The sequence below is a fragment of the Podarcis bocagei genome (assembly GCF_964188305.1).
Source record: "Podarcis bocagei genome assembly, chromosome: 5".
Lineage (NCBI taxonomy): Eukaryota > Metazoa > Chordata > Lepidosauria > Squamata > Lacertidae > Podarcis > Podarcis bocagei.
In genome coordinates, this window is record NC_138129.1 from 63,063,426 (window position 1) to 63,086,889 (window position 23,464).

The window sequence follows — 23,464 nt, forward strand, 5'->3', positions numbered from 1 at the left end:
ACAAATAATAAATTATTATTATTATTATTATTATTATGTAAGGACTGCAAATATGCACAAAGAGGCCTTATTGGCTGCTTCTCAAATGATCTCTACCAGGAAACAGCCAGAATCTAACTTTGGAAATTGGAACTTAAGTACTCATTTATTTATTTCAGTTGACTTTTTGTAACCTAAGGCAAGGTAGTAGAAGGGTTACATCACATTTTGTGTTTTATACGCTTTAACTTTTCTTTTATCCATCCCAAGTATTTGAGGGGGGTCACACAATAAATCAAATCGGCAAATAAGGAGCTGGCTTCAAAGGTTCCCTGCTGGCAGTGGTAGGGTTTTTTTCTCTGACGTAGTGAGTCAAAGTTAGGGAACCTTTTGGACACAACCCAGCTTGTTTAAAATTCATCCTTCCACGAATAGAAGAAAATGTTTCACTGGAATTGGCTCTTGGAAGATTATTTTCTTCAAGGCAGCAGCTGGTTATCACTGCTCTATTTCCACTCCCCCCCTTTTCCCTTCCTTTCAAATTGTAGCTTTCTTGACCCATTTTCATTAAAGAAAAACTAGGGGAAACCTGGTCCTGAGAGTAGGAGGGCAGCATCTCCTCCATGCTGACTGATGAATCTGCCAGTGGGAGTATGAACGATCTAGGGGTAGAAATATAGAGCATGCCCTGAACCACATAAATGTAAATTGTTGTTATTAGTGCTATTCTGCCAACCATAAACTGTTCCCGTGAGACTCGGAAGATGCAGCATCATGCCGAAAGAAATCCTTGCTGTGAATGGGCAAAAGCAGCGGCGCGCTATTCTCTCCTGGGTAATGAATTTACCTAGCTGACAGATCATTAGCCCTTTCCGTGTCTGAACAGGATGATGGACAGGAACACAAGGGTAGCCTGGCAGTAGAGTACATGACTTTTACAACCTTTTATGTCTTAGGTTAAAACTGTGGGCCAGGAATAAAGGTAAGCATTCAAATTAGCACGATGAACACAAGCAAGCCGTAATAGGAAAGGTTGCCCCTTCTTTTCCTCCTTTGTGAGGAAAACTGGTGCTCAGTAAGGTGTGGGCATTGCGAAACAATAATAAACACCAACGCCTTTGGGCTAAACATGGGGTGCCATTTAGAGAGAGCAGTCATTCCTTCCTCTCCCATGCCATTCCATGTGTAGATATTTTCAGAAGGGCGTATAAACAGGGTGGCTAACCTGCAGCCTCTGGGTTGCAGCTGCCCCAAGAGATTTTCGAAACTCTCCTGGGTCTTTTCTTTAATGTTTAAAAATTTGTTTAAAAAACAAATTAAGGCTTCTTTAAATGTATTTTTCCTGACTCTGTGGGTCCCTTGCTGTGATGCCATTATTCCAAAATGCTTGAACTAGTTGTATTATTAATAATAATAATTTATTATTTATACCCCGCCCATCTGGCTGTGTTTCCCCAGCCACTCTGGGCGGCTTCCAAAAGAATATTAAAATACTGTGATACATCAAAATTAAAAGCTTCCCTAAACAGGGCTGCATTCAGATGTCTTCTAAAAGTCTGGTAGTTGTTGTTCTCTTTGACATCTGGTGGGAGGGCGTTCCACAGGGAGGGCGCCACTACCGAGAAGGCCCTCTGCCTGGTTCCCTGTAACTTGGCTTCTCGCAGTGAGGGAACCGCCAGAAGGCCCTCGGTGCTGGACCTCAGTGTCTGGGTAGAACGATGGGGGTGGAGACGCTCCTTCAGGTATACTGGGCCGAGGCCGTTTAGGGCTTTAAAGGTCAGCACCAACACTTTGAATTGTGCTCGGAAACGTACTGGGAGCCAATGTAGGTCTTTCAAGACCGGTGTTATATGGTCTCGGCGGCCGCTCCCAGTCACCAGTCTGGCTGCTGCTTTCTGGATTAGTTGTAGTTTCCGGGTCACCTTCAAAGGTAGCCCCACGTAGAGCGCATTGCAGTAGTCCAAGCGGGAGATAACCAGAGCATGCACCACTCTGGCGAGGCAGTCCACAGGCAGATAGGGCCTCAGCCTGCGTACCAGATGGAGCTGGTACACAGCTGCCCTGGACACGGATTTAACCTGTGCCTCCATGGACAGCTGTGAGTCCAAAATGACTCCCAGGCTGCGCACCTGGTCCTTCAGGGGCACAGTTACCCCATTCAGGACCAGGGAATCCTCCACACCTGCCCGCCTCCTGTCCCCCAGAAACAGTACTTCTGTCTTGTCAGGATTCAATCTCAATCTGTTAGCCGCCATCCATCCTCCAACCGCCTCCAGACACTCACACAGGACCGTCACCGCCTTCACTGGTTCTGATTTGAAAGAGAGGTAGAGCTGGGTATCATCCGCATACTGATGAACACCCAGCCCAAACCCCCTGATGATCTCTCCCAGCGGCTGCATGTAGATGTTGAAAAGCATGGGGGAGAGGACAGAACCCTGAGGCACCCCACAAGTGAGAGCCCAGGGGTCTGAACACTCATCCCCCCCCACCACTTTCTGAACACGGCCCAGGAGGAAGGAGCAGAACCACTGTATGACAGTGCCCCCAGCTCCCAGCCCCTCAAGACGGTCCAGAAGGAAGTTATGGTCGATGGTATCAAACGCCGCTGAGAGATCAAGCAGAACTAGGAAACAGCTCTCACCTTTGTCCCTAGCCCGCCGGAGATCATCAACCAGTGCGACCAAAGCAGTTTCAGTCCCGTGATGAGGCCTGAATCCTGACTGGAAGGGATCCAAATGGTCCGCTTCTTCCAGGCGTGCCTGGAGTTGTTCAGCAACCACTCGCTCAATCACCTTGCCCAAGAATGGAAGATTTGAGACTGGGCAATAGTTGGCCATCGTGGCCGCATCTAAAGATGGTTTTTTAAGAAGCGGTTTAATAACCACCTCTTTCAGCGGGTCTGGGAAGGCTCCCTCACAGAGGGAAGCATTCACCACCCCACAAAGCCCATCGCCCAGCCCTTCCCGGCTAGCTTTTATAAGCCAGGATGGGCAGGGATCAAGGAGACAGGTGGTTGGTTTCACTCGTCCAAGCAGCCTGTCCACATCCTTGGAGGTAACAGATTAGAATTGATCCCACGCAATTTGACTAGACAGGACTCTAGCACTCTCCCGCCCCGGCCCTGCTCCCACGGTGGCGTCTACCTCTTCCCGAATCTGAGCAACTTTATCTGCAAAAAACTTTGCAAAATCATTGCAGGAGATCATGTGGCCCGTACTGGGCCCCGATGTAGCAGGTGGTTCCGCTAAATTGCGGACCACCTGAAAAAGTCTCCTGCTGCTGTTTTCTGCAGATGCAATAGAGGCAGTGAAGAAAGTCTTCTTCGCCGTCACTACCGCCACTTGGTAGGCTCGACACTGATCTCTAACCTGTGTCCGGTCAGCTTCAGAATGGGTCATCCGCCACCGGCGCTCTAGCCGTCTCAACGATTGTTTCATTGCCCTCAGATCCGTGGAAAACCACGGGGCTGTCCGGGCTCCATGCAATCAGAGAGGGCGCTTTGGAGCCAAACAGTCAATAGCCCTGGTTAACTCCACATTCCAGTGGGCCACCAGGGAATCAGCTGAAAGGCCATCAACATGGGATAAAGCATCCCCTACCGCTCTCTGGAAACCATTTGGATCCATTAAGTGGTGGGGGCGGACCATCCAAATCGGTCCCACCTCCCTGCAGAGGGGAAGGGTCGCGGAGAAGTCAAGCTGCACCAGGAAGTGGTCTGACCATGGCACTTCTTTCGTTTTGCTTTTACTTAGTGTCAGATCACCAACATCCATAGAGGTAAACACCAGGTCCAAGGCATGTCCGCGGCTATGGGTTGGGCCAAACTTATTCAGGGACAGCCCCATGGAGGCCATGCTTTCCACGAAGTCCCGAGCGGCCCCTTGTAAGGTCGTGTCGGCATGGATATTAAAATCCCCTAGGACAACCAAACTAGGTGTCTCCAGGAGAACATCCACCATGACCTGAAGCAGCTCGGGCAGGGAATCCTTGGTGCAGCGGGGAGGTCGGTACACCAAAAGGAATCCTGTACTGCCCCTATTGCCCAACTTCCAGAACATGCACTCGGAAAACTGGGTCTTCCCAATAGGACGCCTGGTGCAAACTAATGACTTCCTAAAAATCACTGCAACCCTCCCCTGCGCCCACTAGGCCTGGGTTGCTGTGCGTAAGAGAAACCTGGTGGACAAGCAGCGGCAAGGACAGGCCCATCTGCCTCATCCAACCAAGCCAGGTCAAATCCTCCATCCATGATCAAGTCATGGATGGCAGTGGTCTTATGAATCATTGACTTGGCATTGCACAGCAGCACCTTCAGGTCATGTGGGTATCCCTTGCTGATTCTAGTATCCGTCCAGTCAGGACCAGACCCGGAGGCAGGGATAGTCCTCAGACAACGACTAAACCTGCCTCCTCTGTAATGACATGGTCTGGTCTTAGCGTAACTCCTCCTTCTACCCGTGATCACTGAGATTGGTTGTCCCAGCGCATCCCCCTCTGTGGAACATGCCCCAGCCATATTGTTGGCTGGGACCCACTCCCCGGCAGCCCTGACCCCTCCCCTTAAGAACAAAATAAGACCTTAAAACAATAAAAACAAAACAAAAACAAAAAACCCCAGAAAACAAAAAACAATACAAATAAAAAGCTGTAAAAATTACAAATCCATCAAAATCAAACAAATTCCCAACTAAACACCCATCCCACCCCCATCCCCGTCCCAGCATATACAAAAAAAATAAAAAGGAAAAGGAAAATTTTAAAACATTTTAAAAAGAACTCTGCGCCCCTCCGGATCTCCCTGGGCCGCCGCAGCAGTGACAGCAACCGTCCCTGTGAGGCCTGTCAGGCCCCGCCCTGGGCCAGGTGGTGAGTGCCAGGAGCAGGGCCCTCAGGCACTCACACAGGGGAGTCCTCCTGGGCAGCAGAGCACAGCAGTCCTTGTGAGGCTTCAGGCCCCGCCCCGGGCCAGGTGGTAAGCGGCAAGAGCAGGGCCCTCCCCCACTCACACAGGAGAGTCCTCCTGGGCAGCAGAGCACAGCAGTCCTTGTGAGACTTCAGGCCCCGCCCTGGGCCAGGTGGTGAGTGGCAGGAAGGAGCAGGGCCCTCAGACACTCACACAGGAGAGTCTGAACTTGTGAGCTCTGTCAGGGATGGGGCAACCTGTGACCCTGCAAACATTGTTGGACTTCAACTCCCATCAGCCCCAGCCAGAGAGGATGGGAATTGTAGTTTTTTAACCATATCTAGAGGACCATAGGCTAGCCACCCCTGAATTGGGCCCAAGTGAAATGTTCTTTTCACTTTCTACAAACTATGACAGATTGAATCAGAGAACCATTTTCCTTAATGAAGTATTCCTGCCAGAAAGACTAGCATTTTGGAACAGCTAAGCCCTAGGAAATGATACAATATAGCTTGCTGATAGATGTCAAATAGGGCTGTAATTAGGTGCCCAATTTTCAGCAAAGATACAGTGGTACCTCAGGTTACATACGCTTCAGGTTACATATGCTTCAGGTTACAGACTCCGTTAACCCATAAATAGTGCTTCAGGTTAAGAACTTTGCTTCAGGATAAGAACAGAAATCGTTCTCTGGCGGTGCAGCGGCAGCAGGAGGCCCCATTGGCTAAAGTGGTGCTTCAGGTTGAGAACAGTTTCAGGTTAAGAACAGACCTCCGGAACGAATTAAATACTTAACCTGAGGTACCACTGTAGATCATTTGAAGACTGCATCTCATTGGCTTCCTACAGGTTGCCAGTAGGTGTTCATGAACAGATTAGATTAAAAGGGTACCTGTGTAGCTCATCACAGCCCCTGGGGCTGGGTTGCCTAGCATTTCTTGTCATGTGTGAAATATTTATCAAGCTAACATGTTTTTAATACCTTATTTTCCTTCACCCAGTGGAAGAGGCCCTGATGCTGAGAAGACATGACATTTTAAAGTGTAGACCCCACAAATACAACCACGCACAGAGTTCTCATCTTTTAATACTCATGGGGCACTTTTTAAAAACAACAGGATACCACTCACTATCGACATCCTGTTTGGTGTTGTCCAAAATACAAAAGTTCATTTCCCACCCCCTTAAAAAACACAAAAACACCCCAGTGTCAATATTTAAACAAAATGAAAACTGGTCTTCAGTTCCTGGCATGGGGCTTTCTGTACAGCATGCATGTCACAAATCATGTCACTTTTCAGTAACTAGGCTGCTGCCAGTGGGAGGCTCAGAAACGCTCATGTTAATCAAAAATTTTAATTTCAAATCAAATTGACAGTTTACACATGGTGAGGAATGCTGCTCACCATGTGGTATCTCTTCTGTCCCTTCAAGAGTCTGCCACACTGGGCAAAATGGGTACCACTTGCTGTTAAGGACGTTGACTGCAGCGCTTGCAAATTTATAGGTCTCTGTGTATTGGGTATGGGGAGCAGCTGATCTAAGGAAGCCCCTTAGAGAATATGAAACAGAAGGGGTTTCAGTAAGACTGGCATTGGTAAGCTGCTCTTGGCACAAGCCGCTGCAGAAATGACAGGTATTCAATAAAAATCACTCTGGCTAAGGGAAAGATTTAAAGGAGGGAGGGGCTGGGCAGCAATAAACAAGGCGCTGAAACAAATGTGATTATTTCAGCTCTTGATTGGTTTGAATATGTAAATAGTGCAAAAAATTAAAATGACTTTAAATTTATGTTTCTTTGAGCAAAATAAGGAATTAGCGAGTTACCCATTCCTTCTTGCGGTTTTATATGCTTTAGAAGTAACAGTTACACATACTGTGTAAACTAACAAAATTTAGCTTAATGAGAGTTGTTCTAGTTACATTATCTATCCAACACTCACAAACAGAGCTTTGCAATTGGGGACTTTCTGGACATAACATTGCTGCAGATTAAGATCAGTCCAAAAATTCACATTTGTCAAAATCAGAATGAACTATTATAAACAGGGAACATTGAAGCAGATTAATGTTTGCAATATCTAGCCAAGTTAAAAACATATGAGCACGCTTATGGCTATTCAATGGCTATTGAAACATATTTGCAGGTCCAGTTTGCTTTGGTTGTTTTTAAACTGTGTGTGTGTGTGTGTGTGTGTGTGTGTTGTGTGTGAAACATAATGTGTGAAGGAGACAACATGTATTTGAAAACAGGTATATCATACAGCTAAACCCTTGAGAGAACTAGGACATAGTGGCCTAGTTTAGTGTTTCAAAAACATGCCTGAGAAAGCTTAAAGTTGAGATGTCCCTGGGGAAAATCAGAAACTTTCACTTCCATTTTTGATTAACCAAAGTTTAATATTGAAATTTTGGTGTTATGACCAAACCCTACACCATGGTTAAGCTTAACTATGGTTTATTGAAACAAGCAACTTTTGTAAGCCAAGGTAAACTGTAATTAAGAATCATCACAGTTTATTCGGCTTCAGATATAACACTAAATTGTGATTAGTTAAAAATGGAAAAGAACATTATGAAGAAGAAGAGGTGAGTGGAGCAGCACATGACTCCTCGGCTGGTACATAACAGTAGTTCAGCTTTGCATCCAAATGAGACCAAAGTGTGGAAAGGCCCTAAGCCTATATCCAGCATCTTGTGGAATCAGTTCCATTACTGAGCAGTCAGTATTGTCTGCACTCCTAATGTTAACTTACTGTTCATTTATTTATTGACTTGATCACTGAGCTCTAAACCTGAATTTTAAGTCACTACAGCAATTCCAGAGATTTCAGTTATGTTGTTTGTTGCGATCAGTAAAAGAAATTATGGCAGTAGTGATAGGAAAAAGAAGATAAACAACTGCTTTTTATTATTTTCTAAAGGTGGCTTTTCTTTTTATTACAGTCTTTTCAGAGGCCATACATATTCCAAAATGATTAACTTTCTATAGATTCCATCTCGTTTGATTTGAAAGGGTTTTGAGGAATGTGTGGTAAACTAATCTACAAAATGAATATGTCTATTTATAATTATGTTTCCCCTTTTAACATTTCCTTTTTGCATTGGAAATAAGAAAAAGCTATAAAAAATGCGAAGACATCTGTTGTTTTCAGAGATGTGGTTGTCCAAACAGTATCTATGCTGTTGATTTTTCTAACAAAAAGGTTATTAATTTTTATTTCACAAAAATATTGGTTGACTTTTAACATAGCATTAGCTTACTTAACTTTCATGTCATTATTTTAACATTTTAAGGCTCCAGCTTTAATCATATACCTTGATATTAGATAGAATGAACAGAAAAGAAACCCTGACTTATAGTGTGGGCATGTGCATTGACTAGTGCTGTGTGCCAGATTCAGCCAAAGTCCAAACGAATTGGGAGTTCCAGGTTTCAGCCATGTTGGGATCACCCTTGGGTGGGTCAGGCCACCAGCAGTAATCTAAGGCTGTCAGAAGTATTGCTCACAACTCAAAATGTAGCAAATCCTTACCCTGTTGTGGGAGACCAGAGCTCAGTAGTAGACTGTGTCTCTGCATTAAGACGGTCTCCTCCTCCTCCTCCTCCTCCTCCTCCTCTTCTTCTTCTTCTTCTTCTTCTTCTTCTTCTTCTATTTGTATGCCACCCATCTGACTGGGTTGCCCCAACCACTCTGGGTGGCTTACAACAGAATATTAAAAACACAATAAAGCATCAAACATTTAAAAAAAAATATTCCGTAACAGGGCTGCCTTCAGGTGTCTTCTAAAAGTCAGATAGTTGTTTATTTTCTTGACATCTGATGGGAGGGCATTCCACAGGGCGGGTGCCACTACCAAGAAGGCCTTCTGGCTAGTTCCCTGTAACCTCACTTCTCACAGCAAGGGAACTGCCAGAAGGCCCTCGTCGCTGGACCTCAGTGTCTGGGCTGAACAATGGGTGTGAAGACGCTCCTTCAGGTATCTCTGCTATCTTCAATTAAGGCATGTCAGGTAGCACCTAGTAGAGACCTTTGCCTGAAATGTTGAAGAGTACTACTGTACTAGATGTACCTACCACTGGTCTAACTCACTATAAGCCACCTTTCCTAAGGTCTGCCATAATGGACTCCTCCTTGCCCTTTCTTTCTCACATCTGTACTGGCCAACTCAGTGAGATGGCAAACCAATTGGACTATGCCACTTGCGACAGCAGGTGAGGATTTATATGGTGGAGTTCTTCTCGATACAAAATAGAATTCCTGCACATGGAAAACTAGCTCTTCGGGAGAAGGCTACATTAGAAATCTCTTTTTTTGACATCTAGTTTTATATATACATCTGAGCTTTCATGTGCAGTATCAAGAAGTACAGCTCACCACAGGTTTCTCCCCCTTTGAGAACTAGCCTGATGTCGCCCTGCTGCAATCCTTCTTCTTCTTAGGATTATGCGTCATATTGTTCCAATAATTATTGTAAATATTATGACTACTCATGTTAACAAGTTCCACATGACCCACTTAAGAATCTCTCATTTGAATGTTGTGAAATCAGTTTAGTACCCTAGATATAAAGTTTTGGTTCAGTGATAATTTTCTATTATTCCATGTTATCATGCATTGTAAGAGACAAAACAGGGATAAATTGGAGTATTTCATTTTAGCTTTATTTATATTTATTCCAGGTGTAGAATTTGACAGTGTCCTTTGAAGCCAAGATTATTATATTTTACATGATGTTGCTCTTATTTCAATGTGCAGTCCAAAGAATTCTTAGACAATTATCCCCATTTGCAATTATTCTGAAATGATCTCTCTTACGAGATGAATTTGTGAAATTTATGAGAAGACTACAAAGAACAAGTTCCAACTAATTTTGTGCATGCTATGAAGTTAACAAAACTTTCATTATTACACTCTATTAAACTGGGACCAGGAAACAATTTCTAATCAATGCTCTGATCTGGACAGGCTTTTGTGTTAGGCCTAAGATCTTCTGTTCTCTATTCACACATGCTCACTTCCAGCTGTTGTCATTGAAATCCCACATAATCTCTCCAGGTCAAAGGGCAGTCATCCATGACTGCTGCAGTTAAAAGGTTATGCTGATTTGTGTTGTCAAATATTGGCTCTTTTTTCTCTCGGCCACTTGTATTCTGCCTTTTTCAACAGCCTAGGATTGTATTACATGACTTTAAAGTCTTTAAGGTGTCCATCCATTGTGCTAACATGATTTATCCCAGATAGTCTAATTTTTTCCCTGCTATATTCCTCAAAGAATGTGTTGGTGGTTCTTAAAAACTTTTCTAAAGCCATATTTGCAAGCAAGCTTCGGATAATATGGGCATGTGAACCCAGTGGCTTAGTGGTTATTTGGAAGGAAATGCTTCATCTGAATGGCTAACGAAGTGGCCGTTAGTTAGTTATTAGTGTGATGCTGAACTGATATGAAAAGCAACTGTCAGCAAATGATGGTAGCAAGAGCAATAGAGGGGAAACCCATGCAGTACAGCTAAAGTGATTTCTTAGGAATAGCAATTGGCCCGTTATTTTTAAAGCCTTCATTTCATCTAACTTTATTTTAACGCTGAGATATTTGGATAATAAGTCCATACTTAAATGTCTTTATTAAACACACACAAGCACACACTGCAAATATGCATTGATCAAACTGTGAAACTTTTAAATAGACTGGCATGGGAAGAATATAATTCACAGCATGCTGATTGTCACCATCACATAGGAGCATGTGAGTGAATAGTCGAAATTCCACAGAGGGATACGTCGCTTTCACAGCTTTCACCTTTTATTAAGCGTAAAGACAGTTGAAATCTTTTCTAGCCTGCCGCAAATTCAATTTAAATACAGTGAATTACAATTCTAGTGACTTCAGGAACATCTGACAGTTCTGTTTCAAGTGCAGATAGTGGCTTATTTCACTTAACCTTTGAGGAAACTTAAATATGTTGGGATCTGTTCAATGCCTACACCGGAAGTGTAAACTAGGGGTACTGCTCTACCATATGCCTCATTAAGTGTGTAGTCAATAAAGTCACACCAGATTGCATGAAAATTGTCGTGTTTCTTTTAACCTCTTGTTACTTTTAATTTTTGTGTCAGTTTTTACAATAATGTTGTTTGGCAAATTGCGTTATACCCATTGGTTCATAGTTAATAATAGTTCTTGCAGCAGTTAATAGCTATGTTATAAGTTCTTTGTTTCTCATTTGCAACATGCGAGTTAAGTATAGCCATTCCTGGGGTCATGAGGACTGCCTGCCTTATAATCAAATATATTTATGTAAATACGTTTTCCCAGAACTTTTCTGTTTTGGACACTCCCACCACATGTGCTGATATGTCCTTATAGTGGGAGATCCTCTACAACACATAGGAGAACTGTCCAGTTTTATATAGGCTAGGCGTCTAGGGCTCTTTCTCTGGTTAAGAGCTCTTTCTTTCATTGTTGCCAAAATGGATTTGTATGGCACTTTTGTCCACTTTCTGTTCCATTCCTCTAAATCTTAATTCAGTTCCTACAACCTTCTCAAATTTTGCTGAGGACAAAACTCAATCTCTGTAATATATTTATACAAAGATGATGTTAATATATTTGCTATTATATTTTTTTCGACTATTATTTCTTCATATGTCATTAATTGTCTTGTGGCTTTTTTTAAAATCTGGGAATATGTGAAAAATGACCTTAATTGGTAGCCTAATAGCCATTATTATTTCAATATTTTCCAATTTAAATTGCATCTTATTAAAGGTAAGCAGTCATTCATCTTTGTAAATATAAATTCCAATAAAAACATTATTTTTATTTCCATATATCTGTAGTATAGACACTATATTTATTTTTGAAAACAGAGTGGAATTGTAATGAAATAATAGGTGAGAGGCCTGAAACCAGAACCTTCACCTATTTTGTCCAAATTTTCAAAGTTGTAAGTGTGAACAGATTTGTAAGCCAGTGCAAAGAGAGGATATTTTTTTTAAATGTATTACTTTTAGAGGAACACCATCTATTTCTAAGTTTTCAAATGTTCCATTGAGTTTCTTTGTTGCCAGACATTAGGTCTGTCATGTTGCTGAGTTGACATGCATTGTAATAGCTGTTTAGATTTTGGAGCCCCCATCCTCCAACAGCAAATATTTTTAAATGCATGGTCTGTCTGTCTGTCTGAAATATGAGTTTGTTTTCTTCCCCACTGGAACATATGGGCAGGTGGGATCCAAACTGGTAACATCTGAAATAAAAATAATAATTTTGAAACAAGCATTAGTTTAGTTGCAGTATCTGGAGCTTTTTCTAGTTACTGGGATTTGTAATATTTTGGAAAATTGTGGGGAAGTATGAAATAACAATACTTCCCATTTTTGTCCAGAGACATTGAAAAAGGTCTCCGATTCTATACTCAGTAACCTTCCAGCATCAACTGGGTCTGTGTACATAAAGCAACATCACCAGCATAAAGTCCCAGAATGTATCCCCTTCCATTGATAGTTTACAATGTATAATCTGAAAGACACCAGACATGTACTTCATACATCATTATCCAAATTTAATCATTTCATTGCATTTCAAATCTTTTCCAGCTTCACTGTCACATCAAAACATATGGCTAATACTTAAGTTAGTAGGTGTACTGCTTGATAGATCAGAAATCTTTTCAGCAACTTTTTCAGGTGCCCCTGTAACAAGTATCATAGACACCTATTTTGTAAGTATTATTAGAAGTTACTTGCTTGACATTGTTTGTGAAACAGAGGATTATCTAGGTAGGGGATAAAACCAAGAGGAATCAAGTTGCAATTAGAGTAGGGAAGGCTTTTCTTTCTAATCAGGCATTTGGTTAAGATAATAGGCTTGAAGTTCTAATTGATCACTACTATTTTAAGATGTCTCTGTATAGTAAGATACTCTACATGGCAAGGATTTTCAATGCTGGCATTACTTTCCAGTACAGAAAAGCAGTATTTACAACTTGTGCAACAAATATTAAAAGTCTCATTTTGTAAGAGTTTATTCATCAAGTCAGTTTCTCTGTGTGTGTGTGTACTTGCATTTTAATGCTGTTTTGGGCTGCTGTGGTTCTTATGTATGAACCTGTTTTTAATGATTGGCTTCTTCTTATCTTGTTTTGTATGTTTTGTTAGCAGCTTTGAGCGTCTTCATTAAAAGGACAGCACACTATACCTTTTACTCTAAATAGCTAAACTGTAGAGCAGGGGTCAGCAACCTTTTTCAGCCGTGGGCCGGTCCACCATCCCTCAGACCATGTGGTGGGCTGGGCGATATTTTGGGAAAAAAGAATGAACGAATTCCTATGCCCCACAAATAACCCAGAGAGCACACATTCTACTCATGTAAAAACACCAGGCAGGCCCCACAAATAACCCAGAGATGCATTTTAAATAAAAGGACACATTCTACTCATGTAAAAACATCCTGATTCCCGGACCGTCCATGGGCCGGATTGAGAAGGCAATTGGACCACATCCAGCCCACGGGCCTTAGGTTGCCTACCCCTGCTGTAGAGAATGTGCAGAATGACCATGGTGAATGTGCATAATTGCTGGTTATTATGCACATCTTTCCATGGCTATTCTATACAATTTCCTATAATCCTTATTGATGAGAATATACGTAAGGCTTACATTCAGTAGTGCTTGTGGATGCAAACATTTCCTATGAGTTTGTGAGCATGCACATGGCTTACACTGGGAAGTAATTTATGTATTTGTGAATGCGGTTCACAATTGTAAAGCCTGCATTGATTTTGTGTTCTGAGCTTGATACTCTGCCATTCAGGTTAGCTGGGTACCTATCTAGGAGAAATGTTAGCTAATAACACCTGGTTTTTACTGTTTGCTCAAACGCTATAAACCTGGGTTATAGAAATGAAAATAATGCTGGCAGATTCAGGATTCTGCTGGTGCCAGTGGGCTGAAGAAATATGCTTCCAGCCCTACATTATTTATTGGGAAATCAGCTTGAATGTGTTGCTTGAATGGAGAATGTACAAAGGCTGCTTCTAATAATGCTATATCAATACTGAAACACTTTAACAGTAATGGACCTGCAATTTTAATTTTTGATAAATCAAAATAAATCATTCGAGTTCAATTAAACCTTGCAGGCAAAATAAATATAAAATTGTGTGCATATGGGTTTTTTGTGGGGGGAGTTATATTATGCAAGAACTTAAATAAATAAAAAGTATTTTCGGTAATTTGGAAATGAAATCAATGAAACTGAAGCTGAAGGAATTTAGTATGTCTGGGCATAGCAAAGCTTTATATTACATTAAATAATATACACGTGTGTGTGTGTTAGACTTGGTAATCTTAATTAGAACAACCTTAAAATGTATGCCACTTATCCTATGGACAAGAACAACTTTACAGTTCTTTTAATAATCCCTTTATCCTCAGATTTCTTTGACCCTGATTTCAAAAGCAATAGGTCAGGCTGCCCTATCAGCCACAGACCTCTAATTGAAGTCCTGATATGTACTGTATGAACTATAGTATCTGGTTCAGCAGAATTCCTTGTTACCCGATTTGCAGTTTGAAGGCTTCTTGTTTTGTAATTGATTATACCCAGAAAATTAAATTAACATTTGGTGATAGACATGTTTTCATAGAAAAAGGGAAATACTGTTATGGGAAGTGTAATAACATTTTGATATAAAATATCCCTTACACAAATGAAACCGGCAAGCAAGCATACGCCTTGTCTCTTAAAGAAATTCAGAGGATTAGAGTTAAAGCTTTCTTATGCAAAGATTTGGTTTCTGTTTTGAAAAGCTCATTTTAAAGAGGTTTTTTTTTCTTTTTATGTGAAAAGCATTCATTTTCAAGATTTTTTAACAGCTGCTATTTTAAGATTTCCCTAATGTAACCTCAGAAAAGAAGAGTACATCTTTAAATCTTGTTTTGTTTGAATGAATGAGTAGATAATCCTGATCAGATGTTTCTTTAGAGAATAATGTTTAAAACGATTAAAGAACTTAGCTGTCCCATCTGATTCCTAGGTACAGTATTTTAATTTCAATTGTTAAGTCTTTAGGGTCATCTGAGGTAACTGTTTATTAAAATGAGCTTCTTTTGTTTCAGATTTCCAGCTGTGATGCTTTAATATATACAATTCTCCCTGTTAATCTGTCATGTTAACTTTCCTAAACTCTAACCATATATCTGCCTACCTAAACAGCAATTAGTGATAAGTGGAAAATTAAATATTCAATTTCATTCACATTAAACAGATAGTGAAGTATTTAAGAATACTGTCATTAAGTGCTTAAAATTAATCACATCTATAATTTTCTTGTGTTTTGTAGGACATTTGGGCTTCCAAGACAGTTTTGTCACATCAGGCGTTTTCAGTGTGACTGAGCTAGTAAGGGTCTCACAAAGTAAGTATAATTTGTAGTTACATTAGAATATCTTACTTTGACATATTTCTTTCTCTGATTCCTCCATCCCTCATGGTTACTATGCAAAACGTTTTATGAAACTGATCATTCATTCTCCGGTTCACCATGCCTTACATCAAGTAAATCATGCTATATTTCTAATTAGGTCGGATGTATCATATTATAGTCATAGGGTCCTGATTTTACAAAAGGACGTTGTTCATTCTGAAACCTGCTGTCCTACAAATTGCTGTAGTAGAAAAGCAAAGCATGCATGCAGACTCTAGCCTGATGCAATTTGTGATGTTACACTGATTAAGGACATATATGGCCACCGAACGGCACTCTAGAAGAAACTGCAACTGATTGAGTTGCTCTGTCCTGCTAGTCCCAATCGATGGGAGGGAGCTGCTGTTGTGTTTCTCCATTGCTATTGTGTGCCACTGTTGTTTGCTATTTATTTATAACAATATAATAATAATTAATAATAATAATAATAATACGCAGAATCCCCAAGCTCAGGCATGGCCAAACTTGGCCCTCCAGCTGTTTTGGGACTACAACTCCCATCATCCCTAGCTAACAGGACCAGTGGTCAGGGATGATGGGAATTGTAGTCCCAAAACAGCCAGAGGGCCAAGTTTGGCCATGCCTGCCTAAGCCATTTACATAAAGCACAATAAAGGTGTTATCACATACACACAAAAACACTTCTACACTGTGACTTGAAGCAGAGAGGAGCTGGGTGACCAACTATGAGGAACCCTGAGGGCTAGAAAGTTGGCATAACTTTGCATATATGTTTCTGTGTAGAATGTGCTCGAGAATTGACAGGCTTAGTGGAAGAAGATATAAATGGCTGGCTCTTATCCATTTGCCCTCAGAATAGAGGGGAAACAAATGCTGATTGTTCAGTACACCTAGGAACAGGTCGGAACTCACCGATGTGTCAGGACCCACAGTTTGAGAACAGTTGCGTCACATTGCAAATATTTTCAGAGCCCATTTCTACATTTTTGAAATTAGAACGTTAATGTTTAACCTAACTTTAAACAGTCGGTCTTTTAATGCACAATAGCATAGGCTTTGCATTTGCACCACCTGTGTACATGCATGTGCAATATCTGTTTGATGTAACACTGATGATTTATACAACCAGTGGTTTAGCAACCTTTAAATACAGATTCATGCACAAATATGGGGTCATGCCCAGTCTTTTTGAAAATAATGATTCTTGTGCTGAAATATACGGTCATTCTATGTAGAATGTGAAGTATCTGATGCTGGAATTGTATGGAATTCTGTCTCTATGAAGCTATTGCTTTTGACCTTTAAAGAATGCTAATATTCTTGGTCTGAATGACATTCTGCAGTATGATCATTACCAGTTTGTCAATATTCACTAACAACAGTGAATTAGGAGTACCTGTCACCACCCTGTTCAATTGATCAAAGGTTCCTTGATTGTATTTTACTATGACATAATCCAGACAGTCCAAGGAGAAATGGACTCCATTGTCCCAGGGCTCAAGAAGTTAGTGCTTTGCTGATTTTCATCTCCAGTGAAAAACTACATTTAAATCATAATCTAACTCCAGTTAATTATTACTGCCATTTTAGGAATGCTTTTGCCAGACTTTTCTCTAATTCTGCGGGAGGGGGGGGGGGCTTAATTTTTCATTCGCTCCAACACATATTCAGAGAAATGTCCATATTCATTTCAGTGGAAGGTGCCAATCTATATGCATAGTTTATTACACATATGGATCACTATCCCATTAAACTAAATGGAGATCTCTGTGTACATAAGAGATCTATATGCCCATCTGGTCACACTTAGATCCTTGTGTTGATGCAATAATTTTAAAGTACTGACAGAGGGATCCTCCCCACTGAAACACACGCATCCACACTACTCATATCCACACATCAAATTAATAAGCTTATTTTTCACCTGCTCTAGTTATTAAACTTCTAGTCAATATCTTACTTTATAAATCAGTCTATTCAAACAGTAAACCAAACACGACAAGGATGATATAATTTATTGCAACTAGAAAACCTAGGAAAAAGTGAATCTTGTGGTACTGCTGCCTGGCATTTGACTGTCTAGGTGTGCAGCCTTTGGTTAGACTCTTCCGTTAAAGCAACAAGAGAACAATCTGTTTCACTGTCACACAAACAGGTGAATTGTATGTAGCATCTCTGGCAATAGGAAACTAAAATGGAATGTATGTTTTAGATTGGCATAAGGTGGCACCCTAGTGTTCGAAACTTGCAATAATTCAACTACTGTACAGCATGAATCATTATTGCTTAAAAAGCAATAAAGCAGCGAGCTCTCATGTACAACATGACTCCCCACAATCACCTTGGGAGGTCAAGCCTCCTCTTTTATCACCTTTTGACCTGAAGATTTTGTAAGGCTAGACAGATTTCTGGTTTTGGGCTGTATCACAGAGGCTGAAAGTGCAGGATGGGAGGGAGCAAAAGGTATTGCAACAAAGAGGTCCCAGTGAACTGGTGGTACATTGTGACTACTGCCATTGCAGTTTTGAACTTGGTAGAACCTGGGGGGAGGGGTTATTGGGTTGTTGTTGTTTTTATTTTGATTATGTAGTTTTATATTCTGATTTTATCCTGTGAACTGTCCTGAGACCAGCAAGTATAGGGTAATATCATCATCATCATTGATCCCAGTCTGCTATAAAGTGGTCAGGATGGAAGTTGACACAGTTTATCTCTGGCTTAAGATATTTGATTCTACAAAAAATCCAACAAATCTAGTTTGAGGCACCTAAGCCTGCTGACTAGAATGTAATGTTGTTGGGAAATTAACATACACAGGGATTTAACATGGTCATTTCTGTTTAAGCAAGAAACAATGAGAGGGATTCAACATCATACTGTGTCAATTGTTTTGCCAGTGCAAGCATTTCAGCTTGTCATATGGAATGATTCCCTCCTCCCCTCCACTCATGCACTGTTCTAGGGGGTTTTCTTGACCGCCCCCAAGCCAATTTCAGGGGTGTGGGGCATACTGAGGAAGGAGAGATGGGAAAGCTCCATTGCACAGGCGAAAGTCATTGCTCAGGCTTCCATTGACGCAACTCATTAACTGAATCATGCCCTGAATTATTCACACTGCTGAAAGCTGGCAGGAAAGTCACAGTTTATTTTTTTGGTTTACCAGGACCACACAAACATGTGGGCTTGCAAAAAGGAACTTGGAGCACTTTGCTCTTCCCTGATCTTTTTTATTTGCTTGCTGCACTGAGCAAGTTGGCATGTCATCCAAACGCAGGCTTGTGGTTAAGTTCTGTCCAGACTAACTACAAGCTCTAACCATGGTTTGGTTTTGACTACAGCTTATGGTTAGCGAGGAGAGAGCTTAATCATGGGCCTGGGTTTGGACAACATGCTAAGTGAAATCTTGGATTAGCTCAGTACAGCATGCAAAGGTCAGGGAGGAGCAGAGTGACGCGTTCCCCTTTGGATACCTGCAACATCCACATGGTAAGGTTGGGTTACTGTGTTCTGCGAACCAGACCTGTGTGTATAGAGTGATTTAAGCAGACCTTAGGATCATGCAGCCTGTTGCAACAGATCCCTGGATCCAGAGCAGAAGCAGTTTTCTCAATAGCTGAAACCTGAAAATGTAGAATGGCTACCGGCAATTAGTCACTAGTCAATAAATATGAGTGCCAGAGCACTTTTAGGTAGAAATGGCAAACAGGGTATGACCTTAGCCAGGGACCTTTGTGGTTTGGCTCAGAACCTCTTGCTGTGCTTGGAATAAATAAAATCATGATAGAGTGCCTGTGGTTATGCAATTCCCCCTCTTTAACTAGTTAACCACTAGTGGAAAGGGTTCACTTGTTGTATTATATTGAATAATTTGGTGGAAATTATGCAACCTTCTCAACTGTCACTGACTTCATTTCAATTTAAGCGGTGTTCAGGATTGTTCATACAAACGCAATCTCAGCTAGGAGCTGATTTTGTATGAGAAGTGCTGAATGAAAGATGATTGACCAGCCAGTATTTTGAAGGGTTGTATCTCTTATATTCTGCTGCAAGATAGCTACACTGTTTCTCCTTGCACAAGCCTTTGAGTTTTCCGCTGTGCTAATCAATATTGTAAGAGGAGTAGTTAAAAATCAGCAGCATGAAACTAAATGCTAAAGAAGCTAAGTTCATATTCAATAGCAAAGCACCACTGCCCACAGGCTACAACCCGAGTTTGGCTATGAAAAGGCAGACGCGAAAAAAGAAAAATTATAATACAAAATAGACGGCAGGCTTAGAATCAACCGTTGCAGTGACCTTGCCTTTTGTATGCCATTACACAATTCAATGGCCGCCCACTCAAACCTTGCTCTCAATCAATATCCTATTAAAGCAGCACAAAAAGTCTCCATAAACTTAGTGGTTAGCTATGTTTATAAATGGAATTCAGCATAATTAGCTGGTCAATAACATACTGCACTAGTAATGTTAAAATGAGCACCACACATTTAATATCTGTGATATTCTACAAGGCTTTGTTACAAAAGCTAACATAACAGTCTACAGCAGATAAAGGCCTAGCCACAGATTTCAGCCACATTTCCCACAACTTCTTCCTTTCATGCTTACTAATCAGTTTATGAAAAGGCTAGCTGGTTAAAAGACACGCTTGTTCCTCAGGTTTACCTCCATTTAACCCTAGAGACACCATCACTTTGCTGCTGTAGTTATCAAAATATCTATATATCTATTTGTGAAGTCAAATCCTTCTTTGGATAATCGTCACACTTTTAAAGAGATTAAGTAAGTGCCTAATTAGAGCACAGATCATGTTGATTTCCAGAAAAGGGTGCTTTTGCCAACTTGCCACAGTGAAACAGGTAAATACAACAACAGCAAAACTGATATAAACACGGCCTCCTTCCTTTAAAACCTCCTGATCTGCTAACTGTAAGAGATCTGACTTCATCTGATTTAAATTAGCCCTCCGATGCCATTGTCTCAGGTGCTGAAGTGTTATGGAAATGCTTATGAACATTCTAATTGGTTAAAAAATAAAATGAAAGCATCATCCCAGTAGGGCTAGGGCCATAGGGGTCTAGCTGTTGGTGCTGAGTAGGATGCAGCAGAGAAGGAACAGACAGAATTAGTGACATTTTTGTAATTATTATACAAAGCCTATAAAAAAAATCTATAAAAAATAACAAGGTGGAATACTGTGTATAAAAATAAAAGCTACATGGTTCCCCATGAAACATAATTTAAAGAATTAATAAATACTGGTTGGGTTAAAAAAAAAATTCCAAAAGAAATGGCTCCAGGTAAATATCTTTGGGTCTCCTACTCAAATGCAGATCCTCAGAACAAACCTGTGAGGTAGGACAAGTGGCCAACATTTATTCAGCTCCTTGGCTGAATGGGGACTTGAACTTGAGCTTGTCTTGTTCTTCCCTCTGATCATTGCATCACATTAGACAAATACTCAAACTATTTTTTTCCAATTCTTTATTTGCATAATATCAATGATTTTTATTAATAAAATGGCAAAGATTTAATAGTACTGATAGTAGCATATTTTTTGGAACCTTTGGACTGGGGTGACTCAGGCAGATTCATATGGCACTCCAGTGATTGAAATGTATCCCATGTGTAGGGAAGGTTTGTGACCAGACCACCTAGTCAGCTGAAACTGGATCCCAAGGCAGCATTAGTTCAGTTAGACAAACTTTACACACATCAATCAAAGGAGAGCTTGAAGGAGAGACTAAGTCTTCAGTAAAGCTACCTTACTGTGTGTTCATTTTGTCCAGATATCCATTTCAAATGGGATCTTTGTACAGGTGGGCTATTCATTGGGTTGGAATCGATGCAAAACATTTAGAGATATCTCCCTAGATTTCAGTATCCTTTCTTAATCTTGACAATGGTTGTTTCTGGAGTCTTTGTGCTGGAGAACACATGGAATTTTAGTATGGTCCCATGGTATAACATCTTCTGTGTAGCTTCCTTACCCTAAATGCCACTTAGTAAATAAACTAGATTTTAAAAACAGAATTCTTCCTTTGTAAAAGGGGCATAATTAAAACAGGTTCTCCAGGGTTCACATCATAAAGCGAAGGAGAGGATTTTTTAAGCCAAGCTTTTGAGACAGACTCTAATGCATGTCACAGAACATACAGCCATTCCTAGAATCTTTTGTGGACACTGCTTTCATTCTTTCAAATGTCCCTAAAACTACAAAGCCTACAAGCCTTCTCTTTCAAAAACATATTCCAAAGAATGAAAATTGGGATTCCTAGTTTTGAAATATAGTTGGCAGTTTATATGCTGGCTACAATAAATAAATAAATGGTGGGATCACTGAAGATTATCATTGCCGACTTAATGGTCCAGTTCTTCATATGGCTATTTGTACCTTCCACCTCTAGCATGTGGAAAACCTCTGCACTGGAAGAGGGATTAGCTCAGTTGAGCCAGAGATTTCAGTTGCACCTTGGGGGCAACCAGAATGAAGCATTTCTGCAAAAGAAACTGCTGAGTCCTTCTAGCTATAATGGGTCTATAGACATATTTGGCAGATGGACTTACGATGGCAGAAGGCCAGCGTCCTTGCCTCCTTTTCTACCATGATATTTTGTCTGTCCTTGTAAGCTTTAACACAAAAAGGTAAAGCAGACAACTGTGTATTTCAGCCTCAGAGTTAAAACACACATCTTTGCAGTTTCAGCCTCCTTTCTTCCCAGGGAATGGAGAAAAGTTAACCAAGTTCTAAACACATCCTGGATACAGGCTTCCCTTGTCCCTTACATGATTAGTTGAAAAATGGTGCTTACAAAGATAAGTAACTTGAAAATGGGCACACAAAGCCCTTTATTGCCAGTTAAACACACATATGCTACAGTATGAAGCACGTTATGTGTCTTTTACCACAAAAATTAAGTGAGGTGCTTAGGAACCTACAAATGAAGAATTTTCTATCCCGATTTTCCAAGGTTTCTTAAGAGAAGCTGTGACTCTTTGAGCCCATGGTTGGAGCCTGATGGGGTCAAGACTAGAGTCTTGCAGAGGGGAAAAGGACAGAATCCATAGAAAAGGTTCTGTTCATCTGGGGCAGTAGTAGAAAACCTGTGTCCACTCCAAGTGTTGTTGGGCTCCCATAAACCCCGAGCTTTGCATATGCTGTATGGGTGTTGTTGTTGTTATCTTTTACCACTTTGGTGTTTGCACCCTGGACTCCTTTGCGGGGAAGGTTGGGATAGAATTAATACTATTATTGTTATTTCTGAAAACAACCCCAAAACTGAAAAACCAGACGAGCCAGTTGAAAAAATAGTCAATCCCATCTATCTCTTCAAAAACAGTCTAGTACTATGTAATAAAAGTTGCACTTAAGTGCTTAAATTCCAAGTAAGTTACAGTGTAGTGTAGTGTAGTGTAGTGTAGTGTAGTGTAGTGTAGTGTAGTGTTAAGTGTGTTGGACTAGGACCTGAGAGACCAGGTTTCCAATTCCTATTCCCACATGAAACTCACTGGATGACATTGGGTTAGTCACTCACCCTTAGCCTAGACTAGCTCACAGGATTGTTGTGAGGAAAAATGGGGTGGAGAACTATGTACACCGCCTTGAGCTCCTTGGAGGAAAGGTTGGATACAAATATAATTGTCATAAATGTAGTAAAGTAACAAATACAAATACTACCTATAGCATGAGTTGCTATTCCCTATCATGTCCTTACTCTTTCTCACATTGTATTCGGCTAAGTTCATGCAGACCTATTTCTCCGCCTGCCTCCCTTGATATCTGCATATCTCCAAAAGTATTTTCTTCATGAGGAACAATTAGATTTAAGAGAGCTAAGCCTAGTAAAATGAGAACACAGAGAAACAGATGCTGATTGGAGTAAATTAATAAAGTAATACCATAGGAATATAGTAGGACTTACTTCTGAGTACACATGCATAGACTTGGGCTGTGTATCATTCCCCCCTCCACACACTTTCTGTCTTCAATAATCCTGTTTAATAAATATTATAGTGGCTTGGGAGCAAGATTTCTATGTACCTGCTTCGAAAAGACATTATTAACCTTTCAGTTTGGACTTCCATAGGTCTTGTGTGAATGAAAATTTATCAAGCAAAGGCTTTTA

General features: G+C 40.8%; 1 protein-coding gene across 9 annotated transcripts in view; it reads left to right on the forward strand.

Moving 5' to 3' along the window:
* The window catches only part of NFIA (nuclear factor I A), a 427,373-nt gene that overhangs the window by 305,396 nt on the left and 98,513 nt on the right, over positions 1–23,464 (forward strand). For all 9 annotated transcript variants that reach the window (XM_081193801.1, XM_081193806.1, XM_081193800.1 and 6 more), the window contains exon 4: positions 15,234–15,308. In XM_081193801.1, coding sequence (XP_081049927.1) covers positions 15,234–15,308 — 75 coding nt within the window. The remainder of the gene's footprint in view (positions 1–15,233; positions 15,309–23,464) is intronic.